Source organism: Oncorhynchus kisutch, linkage group LG22, assembly GCF_002021735.2.
Source record: "Oncorhynchus kisutch isolate 150728-3 linkage group LG22, Okis_V2, whole genome shotgun sequence".
In the NCBI taxonomy this organism is placed as follows: Eukaryota; Metazoa; Chordata; class Actinopteri; order Salmoniformes; family Salmonidae; genus Oncorhynchus; species Oncorhynchus kisutch.
In genome coordinates, this window is record NC_034195.2 from 46882553 (window position 1) to 46895522 (window position 12970).

The 12970-nt window shown below is 41.8% G+C and overlaps 1 protein-coding gene across 4 annotated transcripts in view; it reads right to left on the reverse strand.

The window, feature by feature from the left end:
• Positions 1–12970, reverse strand: part of cry2 (cryptochrome circadian regulator 2) — a 32287-nt gene that overhangs the window by 8775 nt on the left and 10542 nt on the right. For 2 of the 4 annotated variants that reach the window (XR_004204833.1, XM_020455835.2), the window contains exons 3-7: positions 12257–12399; positions 9293–9340; positions 8835–9019; positions 1570–1799; positions 1019–1330 (exon numbers count right to left, since the gene is read on the reverse strand). Coding sequence is in view for 2 of the 4 variants with exons in the window: in XM_020455835.2 (XP_020311424.2) it covers positions 1019–1330; positions 1570–1799; positions 8835–9019; positions 9293–9340; positions 12257–12399 (918 nt within the window). In the remaining 2 variants the exon portion in view is untranslated. The remainder of the gene's footprint in view (positions 1–1018; positions 1331–1569; positions 1800–8834; positions 9020–9292; positions 9341–12256; positions 12400–12970) is intronic. The other 2 variants (XR_004204834.1, XM_020455837.2) reach the window with 1 other exon arrangement.

Consider the following 12970-nt stretch of genomic DNA (forward strand, 5'->3'; position numbering starts at 1 on the left):
GTAAAAGCTCTAACACCTGGATGAAGGACTAGAGACAAGCCCCAGTGTTACATGATAAGACACTGACAGTCTGTATTCAGTAAAAGCTCTAACACCTGGATAAAGGACTAGAGACAAGCCCCAGTGTTACATGATAAGACACTGACAGTCTGTATTCAGTAAAAGCTCTAACACCTGGATAAAGGACTAGAGACAAGCCCCAGTGTTACATGATAAGACACTGACAGTCTGTATTCAGTAAAAGCTCTAACACCTGGATGAAGGACTAGAGACAAGCCCCAGCGTTACATGGTTAAGACACTGACAGGCTGTGGCTTATCCACAGCTTGGCAGGTAGCCTAGTGGTTAGAGAGTTGGACTAGTAACCGAAAGGTTGCAAGATTGAATCCTCGAGCTGACAAGGTAAAAATTGTTCTGCCCCTGAACAAGGCAATTAACCCACTGTTCCTAGGCCGTCATTGAAAATAAGAATTTGTTCCTAACTTACTTGCCTAGTTAAATAACAGTTAAAATACATGAAAAATTGAATCCCAGAACTACCTACGCCAGTGCTCTCCAACCCTGTTCCTGTAGAGCTACCATCCTGTAGGTTCACTCCAATCCTAATCTATCACACCTGATTAGAATAATTAGCTGGTTGATAAACTGAACCAGGTTAGTTAAAAACATACAGGAAGGTAAGCTCTCCAGGAACAGGGTTGGACACCCCTGCCCAGATCTACCGACGCTGATGACAAGCTCTATAGGTTACTGCTACATGTCCTCCTAATATACTAAAGCTTCTCCACAACCCTTGTTGTGGTATGGTAGTGCATGTTGGTTCTTTCTCAATTACTTTCTTTGATTCCTTGCATGCCCACTCAAAGCCCATTGCAGGAGAAGGTCAGAGGGGAGACCTTTGATTTTCCCCTCCAATGCATTTGAGAAGGAAAGGGACTGAAGACGCGAGCAACTGAGGAAAGATGAATGGAGAAAAAGTAAATGTAAATGACTGGAGAGGGAAGGGAATCTAACCTACCCTCATGCCACTCTCCCAGCTTATCCACAGGTCTCCCCGAGTCAGGAAGCAGGCCACTGCGTGTCTGGCCAGGTGGTGGATCCAGCCCTCCTGCCTCAGCTGGGTCATGATAGCATCTATCCAGGGGAAGCCTGTGCTCCCCTCTGCCCACTTGGCCAGGGCCTCAGGGTTATGGTCCCAGGGGATCTGAACACAGATGGGGTTGCCCTCCATCCGGTCGAAGTTAGGGTTGTTGGTTCCCGCTGCGTAGAAGAATTCTCTCCACAGGAGCTGGCCGAATAAAGAGAGCGGGGGACTGCAATTCTTCCGCAACTGAGTGGGAAGGATGGATAGAGAAATACCTATCAAAATCACTTCTTACATCAGCATTTGTGCTTTACAGTAACCCAGCCTGTACCACAGAGAGCATGCAGAAACAAAATGTTATTTTACAATTACATGATCACACAGCTTCTTTATCCCATTCCAAACCGCAACATGTATTCTTGTAAAAAAAAAAAAAGTGTTTATTTTTTAAAGATCTCTATTGTGGTGATCAAAGGTCTCGGTACCTTCATGTAGAGTTCCCTCAGGTTGTAGTAGAAGACTCGACATGATAAGCATCCAAAGCGTAGATACGGGCTGAGGCCCGTGGGACTGGCGATCAGCGAACACATGTTGATCCTGGCTCGCTCAAAGCTAGCTACCCAGGCTTTTCTGTCTAAGTGTTTGTTGAGTCTCTCTAGTGCTTCAGACTCCCCTCCCTTCCACACCGCAGGGTCCAGGCCTTGAGTCTTGAATCCTGGAGAACAGAACAGAGAGCACAGAACAGAAAGCACAGAACAGTCAGATACCATGTGCATTGTGACTACATTTAGCCTCACACACAGTACATGGTGATTACCAGGATGTTACAGTTCTGGAGAACCCAATGGTTTAAATACATTAGCAACAAGAACTATTATACTGTACAAACACACAATTGTTTTAACGTGAAAAAATATATATATACACTACCGGTCAAAAGTTTTAGAACACCTCCTCATTCAAGGGTTTTTCTTTATTTGGACTATTTTCTACATTGTAGAATAATAGCGAAGACATCAACACTATGAAATAACACATATGGAATCATGTAGAATAATAGCGAAGACATCAACACTATGAAATAACACATATGGAATCATGTAGAATAATAGCGAAGACATCAACACTATGAAATAACACATATGGAATCATGTAGAATAATAGCGAAGACATCAACACTATGAAATAACACATATGGAATCATGTAGAATAATAGCGAAGACATCAACACTATGAAATAACACATATGGAATCATGTAGAATAATAGCGAAGACATCAACACTATGAAATAACACATATGGAATCATGTAGAATAATAGCGAAGACATCAACACTATGAAATAACACATATGGAATCATGTAGAATAATAGCGAAGACATCAACACTATGAAATAACACATATGGAATCATGTAGAATAATAGCGAAGACATCAACACTATGAAATAACACATATGGAATCATGTAGAATAATAGCGAAGACATCAACACTATGAAATAACACATATGGAATCATGTAGAATAATAGCGAAGACATCAACACTATGAAATAACACATATGGAATCATGTAGAATAATAGCGAAGACATCAACACTATGAAATAACACATATGGAATCATGTAGAATAATAGCGAAGACATCAACACTATGAAATAACACATATGGAATCATGTAGAATAATAGCGAAGACATCAACACTATGAAATAACACATATGGAATCATGTAGAATAATAGCGAAGACATCAACACTATGAAATAACACATATGGAATCATGTAGAATAATAGCGAAGACATCAACACTATGAAATAACACATATGGAATCATGTAGAATAATAGCGAAGACATCAACACTATGAAATAACACATATGGAATCATGTAGAATAATAGCGAAGACATCAACACTATGAAATAACACATATGGAATCATGTAGAATAATAGCGAAGACATCAACACTATGAAATAACACATATGGAATCATGTAGAATAATAGCGAAGACATCAACACTATGAAATAACACATATGGAATCATGTAGAATAATAGCGAAGACATCAACACTATGAAATAACACATATGGAATCATGTAGAATAATAGCGAAGACATCAACACTATGAAATAACACATATGGAATCATGTAGAATAATAGCGAAGACATCAACACTATGAAATAACACATATGGAATCATGTAGAATAATAGCGAAGACATCAACACTATGAAATAACACATATGGAATCATGTAGAATAATAGCGAAGACATCAACACTATGAAATAACACATATGGAATCATGTAGAATAATAGCGAAGACATCAACACTATGAAATAACACATATGGAATCATGTAGAATAATAGCGAAGACATCAACACTATGAAATAACACTTATGGAATCATGTAGAATAATAGCGAAGACATCAACACTATGAAATAACACATATGGAATCATGTAGAATAATAGCGAAGACATCAACACTATGAAATAACACATATGGAATCATGTAGAATAATAGCGAAGACATCAACACTATGAAATAACACATATGGAATCATGTAGAATAATAGCGAAGACATCAACACTATGAAATAACACATATGGAATCATGTAGAATAATAGCGAAGACATCAACACTATGAAATAACACATATGGAATCATGTAGAATAATAGCGAAGACATCAACACTATGAAATAACACATATGGAATCATGTAGAATAATAGCGAAGACATCAACACTATGAAATAACACATATGGAATCATGTAGAATAATAGCGAAGACATCAACACTATGAAATAACACATATGGAATCATGTAGAATAATAGCGAAGACATCAACACTATGAAATAACACATATGGAATCATGTAGAATAATAGTGAAGACATCAACACTATGAAATAACACATATGGAATCATGTAGAATAATAGCGAAGACATCAACACTATGAAATAACACATATGGAATCATGTAGAATAATAGCGAAGACATCAACACTATGAAATAACACATATGGAATCATGTAGAATAATAGTGAAGACATCAACACTATGAAATAACACATATGGAATCATGTAGAATAATAGCGAAGACATCAACACTATGAAATAACACATATGGAATCATGTAGAATAATAGCGAAGACATCAACACTATGAAATAACACATATGGAATCATGTAGAATAATAGCGAAGACATCAACACTATGAAATAACACATATGGAATCATGTAGAATAATAGCGAAGACATCAACACTATGAAATAACACATATGGAATCATGTAGAATAATAGCGAAGACATCAACACTATGAAATAACACATATGGAATCATGTAGAATAATAGCGAAGACATCAACACTATGAAATAACACATATGGAATCATGTAGAATAATAGCGAAGACATCAACACTATGAAATAACACATATGGAATCATGTAGAATAATAGCGAAGACATCAACACTATGAAATAACACATATGGAATCATGTAGAATAATAGCGAAGACATCAACACTATGAAATAACACATATGGAATCATGTAGCAATAAAAAAAAAAGCTTTAAAAAAACCCCAATTCAAATACATTTTATATGAGATTCTTCAAGGTAGCCACCCTTTGCCTTGATGACAACTTTGCACACTCTTGGCATTCTCTCAACCCACTTCACCTGGAATGCTTTTCCAACAGTCTTGAAGGAGCTCCCACATATGCTGAGTTGGCTGCTTTTCTTTCACTCTGCGATCCGACTCATCCCAAACCATCTCATTTTGGGTGAGGTCAGGGGATTGTGGAGGCCAGGTCATCTGATGCAGCACTCCAATCACCCACCTTGGTCAAATAGCCCTTACACAGCCTGGGAGGTGTGTTGGGTCATTGTCCTCTTGAAAAACAAATGATAGTGGGACTAAGCGCAAACCACATGTGATGGCGTATCATTGCAGAATGCTATGGTTGCCATGCTGGTTAAGTGTGCCTTGAATTCTAAATAAAATCACAGATAGCGTCACCGGCAAAGCACCCCCACACCATAACACCTCCTCCATGCTTTATGGTGGGAAAATACACATGCAGAGATCATCCGTTCACCCACACTCACAAAGATAAGGCGGTTGGAACCAGAAATCTCACATTTGGTCTCCAGGTCAAATTTCCACCGGTCTAATGTCCATTGCTCTTGTTTCTTGGCCTAAGGAAGTCTCTTCTTCTTATTGGTGTCCTTTAGTAGTTGCTTCCTTGCAGCAATTCGACCATGAAGGCCTGATTCACACAGTCTCCTCTGAACAGTTGATGTTGAGATGTGTCCGTTACTTGAACTCTGTGAAGCATTTATTTGGGCTGCAATTTCTGAGGCTGTTAACTCTAATGAACTTATCCTCTGCAGCAGAGGTAACTCTAGGTCGTCCATTTCTGTGGCAGTACTCTTCAGAGCCAGTTTCATCATAGTGCTTGATGGTTTTTGCGACTGCACTTGAAAATAACTTTCAAAGTTCTTGAAATGTTCTGCATTGACTGACCTTCATGTCTTAAAGTAATGATGGACTGTTGTTCCTCTTTGCTTATTTGAGCTGTTCTTTCCATAATATAGACGTGGTCTTTTACCAAATAGGGCCATCTTCTGAGAGAAGTCTGTGATGGGGTGACTGGAGTCTTTGACAATGTTTTATGCTTTCCTCTGACACCTGCTAGGATATAGGTCCTGGATGGCAGAAAGCTTGGTGATGTACTGGGCCGTACGCACCACCCTCTGTAGCGCCTTACGTGCAAATGCAGTGTAGTTACCATATCAGGCGATGATGCAACCGGTCAGGATGCTCTCGATGGTGCAGCTGTAGAACTTTGAGGATCTGGGGACCAATGCTAAATCTTATCAGTCTCCGGAGGGGGAAAAGGTGTTGTTGTGCCCTCTTCATGACTGTCTTGGTGTGTTTGGACCATGACAGTTCATTGGTGATGTGGACACCAAGGAACTTGAAACTCTCGACCGGCTCCACTACAGCCCCATCGATGTTAATGGGGGCCTGTTTGGCCCGCTCCTTTATCTTGATCACATTGAGGGAGAGGTTGTTGTCCTGGTACCACACTGCCAGGTCTCTGACCTCCTCCCTATAGGCTGTCTCATCATTGTTGGTGATCTGGCCTACCACTGTTGTGTTGTCAGCAAACTTAATGATGGTGTTGGAGACGTGTTTGGTCATGCAGTCATGGGTGAACAGGGAGTACAGGAGGGTACTAAGAACACACCCCTGAGGATCAGCATAGCAGATTGTTTTGTTGCCTACCCTTACCACCTGGTTGCCGCCCGTTAGGAAGTCCAGGATCCAGTTGCAAAGGGAGGTGTTTAGTCCCAGGGTCCTTAGCTTGGTAATACGCTTTGTGGGCACTATGGTGTTGAATGCTGAGCTGTAGTCAATTAACAGCATTCTCACATAGGTGTTCCTTTTGTCTAGGTGGGAAAGGGCGGTGTGGAGTACGAGTGAGATTGCATCATCTGTGGATCTGTTGGGCGATATGCGAATTGGAGTGGGTCTAGGGTATCTGGGAGGATGCTGTAGATGTGAGCCATGACCAGCCTTTCAAAGCACTTCATGGCTACCGACGTGAATGCTATGGGGCGGTAATCATTTAGGCAGGTTACCTTCGCTTCCTTTGGCACAGGGACTATAGTGGTCTGCTTGAAACATGTAGGTATTACTGTTAAGGGATTTTTATGAATAATGATTCAATTATGTATACAGTGGGGCAAAAAAGTATTTAGTCAGCCACCAATTGTGCAAGTTCTCCCACTTAAAAAGATGAGAGGCCTGTCATTTTTATCATGTACACTTCAACTATGACAGACAAAATGAGAAAAAAAATCCAGAAAATCACATTGTAGGATTTTTAATGAATTTATTTGCAAATTATGGTGGAAAATAAGTATTCTGTATTAAGCGAGTCACTGGTACTTCCTGCTTTAGTTTTTGCTTGTAAGCAGGAATCAGGATAGAATTATGGTCCAATTTTCCAAATGGAGTGCGGGGAAGAGCTTTGTACGCAACTCTGTGTGTGACATTTTGTATGCATCTCATCTCATGTGACATGGTCAAAAAAAATCGCTAAAACGGATTTAAATTTCCCTGCATTAAAGTCCTTGACCACTAGGGGCGCTGCTTCTGGATAAGCATTTTCTTGTTTGCTTATGGCCTTATACAGCTGGTTGAGTGCGGTCTTAGTGCCAGCATCGGTTAGTGGTGGTAAATAGACCGTTACGAATAATATAGATGAGAACTCTAGGTAGATAGTGTGGTCTACAGCTTATCATAAGGTCATCTACCTCAGGCAAGCAATATCTCGAGACTTCTTCAATATTAGACATCACGCACCAGCTGCTATTGACAAATAGACACACACCCCCGCCCCTCGTCTTATCAGCTCTATATCTATACACCCCCGCCAGCTCTATATTATCCGTGTCGTCGTTCAGCGATGACTCAGTAAAACATAAGACATTACAGTTTTTAATGTCCCGTTGGGAGTATAATCTTGATCATAGGTCATCCATTTAATTTCCCAATGATTGCACGTTGACCAATAGAACAGATAGCATTGGGAGTTTACTCACTTGCCTACGAATTCTCAGAAGGCAGCCCGACCTCTGCCCCATTTTTCTCCATCTTTTCAATCCAACATATGATTCCATTTGTGCCATTTCATAGTTGAGGTTTTAACTATTATTCTACAATGTAGAAAATAGTAAAAATAAAGAAAAACCCTTGAATAAGTATGTGTTCTAAAACATTTGACTGGTAGTGTATATGCTACACCCAAGTCAAAATGACAATCCATAATTGAATGTCATTCTCTTTCCAACACTCTACTCAGCAAACTGGATGCAGTCTATCACAGTGCCATCCGTTTTGTCACTAAAGCACCTTATACTACCCACCACTGCGACTTGTATGCTCTAGTCGGCTGGCCCTCGCTACATATTCGTCGCCAGACCCACTGGCTCCAGGTCATCTACAAGTCTATGCTAGGTAAAGCTCCGCCTTATCTCAGCTCACTGGTCACGATGGCAACACCCATCCGTAGCACGCGCTCCAGCAGGTGTATCTCACTGATCATCCCTAAAGCCAACACCTCATTTGGCCGCCTTTCGTTCCAGTACTCTGCTGCCTGTGACTGGAACGAATTGCAAAAATCGCTGAAGTTGGAGACTTTTATCTCCCTCACCAACTTCAAACATCAGCTATCTGAGCAGCTAACCGATCGCTGCAGCTGTACATAGTCTATTGGTAAATAGCCCACCCTTTTCACCTACCTCATCCCCGTACTGTTTTTATTTATTTACTTTTTTGCTCTTCTGCACACCAATATCTCTACCTGTACATGACCATCTGATCTTTTATCACTCCAGTGTTAATCTGCAAAATTGTAATTATTTGCCTACCTCCTCATGCCTTTTGCACACATTGTATATAGACCCCCCCTTCGTTTTCTACTGTGTTATTGACTTGTTAATTGTTTACTCCATGTGTAACTCTTTGTTGTATGCTCACACTGCTATGCTTTATCTTGGCCAGGTCGCAGTTGCAAATGAGAACTTGTTCTCAACTAGCCTACCTGGTTAAATAAAGGTGAAATAAAAAATAAAAAAAAATAAAAAAAATTACATGGTCTGGATGGAGTCTATGCTGGGTTACTGTAAATGCAGTGATTGCTGATATCAAAGGAATATTAAAATACATCTGATTGATTGATTACCAAGCTCTTCCAGAGAGGGGACACTGTAGTGTTCGTCGTGGTTATCAGCGATCTTCGTCCGACAACTGCCCATCTGTTCTTGTGTGATGGTGGGCAGGGGTTTCATAGGCAGCTCAAGCCTGTTCACTAAGGCCTGGAACCTCTTGAAGGTCAGCGGAGGACTGCCGTTGTTCATCTCAACGATCCTGATAACAGTAGAAACATGAAGGATCGTGAGATTAAAACACATTAAGATACGGGACCGTATTCATAAAGCGTCTCAGAGTAGGAATGCTGATCTAGGATTAGGTCCTCACCCTGCCCCTGTTATCTTATTCATTACAATGTAAAAGGCTAAACTGATCGTAGATCAGCACTTCTAAATCAGACGTTTTGTGAATACCAGGCCCGAGGTAACTTTGTTGAAATGTCCATAATAATACTGCTGTGGTGAAGTGATGCTGTTGAGGAAAACGCACGGGTGATTCTTGACCGCGAGTGGAGGGCAGTTGTTCATCTCAATGATCCTGAAGATGATGGTGTAAATGTAGAAACAGAGCATTACTTGTTGAAAGGCCAATTGATACAGATGTGGTGATCTTTGCACGTCAGCAAACTGGTGGGGAAATTAACTGACCGGTAACTAATTTCTCAGCACAATTCAAAACAATCAATACAGTTCTACTTTTCAGTCGACATGATGTAGTTCTGACATTCTGTGCCATCTAAAAACCTATACAGTATAAATTATTGATAGTCAACATAATAATGGTACTGGATTGGATCATATTTATCAAGTTTTTATTCATCTTTTCCATTACCTCATATACCCCTGATATACATAAAGTACTTAAACGCATTTAAAAAATAATAATCTGGCAACATCGTGACTCATAACAGAGCAAAGCATTGTTGGTGAGATTGGCTCAAACACATCAAGGAAAGAAATTCCACAAATACATTTTTAACCAGGCAAACCTGTTAATTGAAATGCATTCCAGGGGACTACCTCATGAAGCTGGTTGCGAGAATGCCAAGAGTGTGCAAATATGTCATCAAGGCAAAGGGAAAATATATTTGGATTTGTTTTACACTTTCTTGGTTACTACATGATTCTATGTGTGTTATTTCATTGTTGAGGTCTTCACTATTATTCTACCATGTAGAATCATGTAGTAACAGTAAACAAAGAACAACCCTTGAATGAGTAGGTGTGTCCAAACTTTGGACTGGTACTGTAGTTATCCCCTCACCATGGCCTGATTATGTTACAGCGTGAATCTTATAAAATAGGTCCCATCTTACGCAACGCTCATATATATTGGCGCTGTTTGGGCCCTTTTAGATATTCTTATTGGATCAACTCATATTGTGGGCCGGGCCGAGTAGGCGTCAGGAGCCCCCATGTGTCTCCAGCAGCAATGTGGTTGCGATGGCTGAGCACTGCCACCCCACCTGTCCGCCAAGCACATGTCTGCCACAGTGACTGCCTCCCTGCTCAGCCATTTCCTCCTCCCACTGCCTGGAGCCTGCACATGTTGTGTGGTGTGACAGTTAGTTACATTAACCCACCACTAGGAAGCATCACAGAGCTATGGGATTCTATGGGACTGTGTGTTTGTGGGAAGTAGAACATCAAAACTCTTTTAGCTCATTCTACATCAGTGCTTTTCCCCTTTGAGCTCTGGAGCTCTGCTTACAGCATGTGTCTTTACAGCATGAAATCACAACTATGTTACCCACTGCATTGTTCTCCAGTTTGACTTCCGGTGGTATACCGACATCACTACAGACACAATAGACTGTCAAAATCTTATGGACTTCTCTCTGGTCAAATAATCGGTTGATTCAACATTTTACAGTATTTCTGGGGTAAGTTTATTTCCCACACTGTTCTGTTGTGGTTGTGACGACACCAGACTGTCAGCTGGCTGTCTCCATGACATAACACGTAGCATCATCTCAGATGTGTTACAGCACCACAGCAGTAAGGTTTCCCCTGGGACACACTTTGCTCTGGTTTATCCAATAAGGTGTTGAATAGGGAAAGGGGGATACCTAGTCAGTTGTACAGGGAAAGGGGGATACCTAGTCAGTTGTACAGGGAAAGGGGGATACCTAGTCAGTTGTATAGGGAAAGGGGGATACCTAGCCAGTTGTACAGGGAAAGGGGGATACCTAGTCAGTTGTACAGGGAAAGGGGGATACCTAGTCAGTTGTACAGGGAAAGGGGGATACCTAGCCAGTTGTACAGGGAAAGGGGGATACCTAGTCAGTTGTATAGGGAAAGGGGGATACCTAGTCAGTTGTACAGGGAAAGGGGGATACCTAGTCAGTTGTACAGGGAAAGGGGGATACCTAGTCAGTTGTACAGGGAAAGGGGAATACCTAGTCAGTTGTACAGGGAAAGGGGGATACCTAGTCAGTTGTACAGGGAAAGGGGGATACCTAGTCAGTTGTACAGGGAAAGGGGGATACCAAGTCAGTTGTATAGGGAAAGGGGGATACCTAGTCAGTTGTATAGGGAAAGGGGGATACCTAGTCAGTTGTACAATTGAATGTCTTCAACCGAAATGTGTCTTCCGCATTTAACCCAACCTCTCTGAATTAGAGGTGCAGAGGGCTGTCTTAATCGACATTCACGTCTTCGGCACCCGGGGTACAGTAGGTTAACTGCCTTGCTCAGGGGCAGAATGATAGATTTTTAATAGCACTGGGAACAGAGTTGGAAACACTTATCTCCCTCACTAGCTTTAAGCACCAACTGTCAGAGCAGCTCACAGATTACTGCACCTGTACATAGCCCACCTATAATTTAGCCCAAACAACTACCTCTTTCCCAACTGTATTTAATTTTAATTTATTTATTTATTTTGCTCCTTTGCACCCCATTATTTTTATTTCTACTTTGCACATTCTTCCATTGCAAAACTACCATTCCAGTGTTTTACTTGCTATATTGTATTTACTTTGCCACCATGGCCTTTTTTGCCTTTACCTCCCTTCTCACCTCATTTGCTCATATTGTATATAGACTTGTTTATACTGTATTATTGACTGTATGTTTGTTTTACTCCATGTGTAACTCTGTGTCGTTGTATCTGTTGAACTGCTTTGCTTTATCTTGGCCAGGTCGCAATTGTAAATGAGAACTTGTTCTCAACTTGCCTACCTGGTTAAATAAAGGTGTTCTCAACTTGCCTACCTGGTTAAATAAAGGTGAAATAAAATAAAAAAAATAAAAGAGTGAGCTCAACATTCAAATGACTAGGTAAGCACTAGCCTGATCCCAGATCTGTTTGTGACGTCTTGCCAACTCCTATGGTCATTGTCCTGAGGCTACACAGGTCAAAACGATTTGGGACTAGGTTAGCAGTATAATGGGGAAATAAACATTTGACTTATTGGACCCTTCCTACTGAGTGTGACAGTCAGTTACTAACCTGTCCAAGTTGTAGAGTGTGTGAGAATTCCTCACTATGGTCTCCACTCCAAACTCCTGGGCCATTTTAATGATGGCTCCATCTCTCTCCTTCCCATAAGGCTCAGAGTCATACTCAAAGGTCAACCGGGTGACGTTCCACTCCTACAGACAGGAGCAGAGAGAGATGGGGGGATAGAGGTGGGGAGAGAGAGAGGGGGAGAGAGAGATGGGGAGAGAGAGATGGGGAGAGAGAGATGGGGAGAGAGAGAGGGGGATAGAGAGGTGGGGAGAGAGAGATGGGGAGAGAGAGAGGGGGATAGAGATGGGGAGAGAGAGAGGGGGATAGAGAGAGGGGGATAGAGATGGGGAGAGAGAGAGGGGGATAGAGGTGGGGAGAGAGAGAGGGGAAGAGAGAGATGGGGAGAGAGAGAGGGGGATAGAGGTGGGGAGAGAGAGAGGGGGAGAGAGAGATGGGGAGAGAGAGAGGGGGATAGAGGTGGGGAGAGAGAGAGGGGGAGAGAGAGATGGGGAGAGAGAGAGGGGGAGAGAGAGATGGGGAGAGAGAGGGGGATAGAGGTGGGGAGAGAGAGAGGGGGAGAGAGAGATGGGGAGAGAGAGGGGGATAGAGGTGGGGAGAGAGAGATGGGGAGAGAGAGAGGGGGATAGAGGTGGGGAGAGAGAGAGAGGGGGATAGAGGTGGGGAGAGAGAGATGGGGAGAGAGAGAGGGGGATA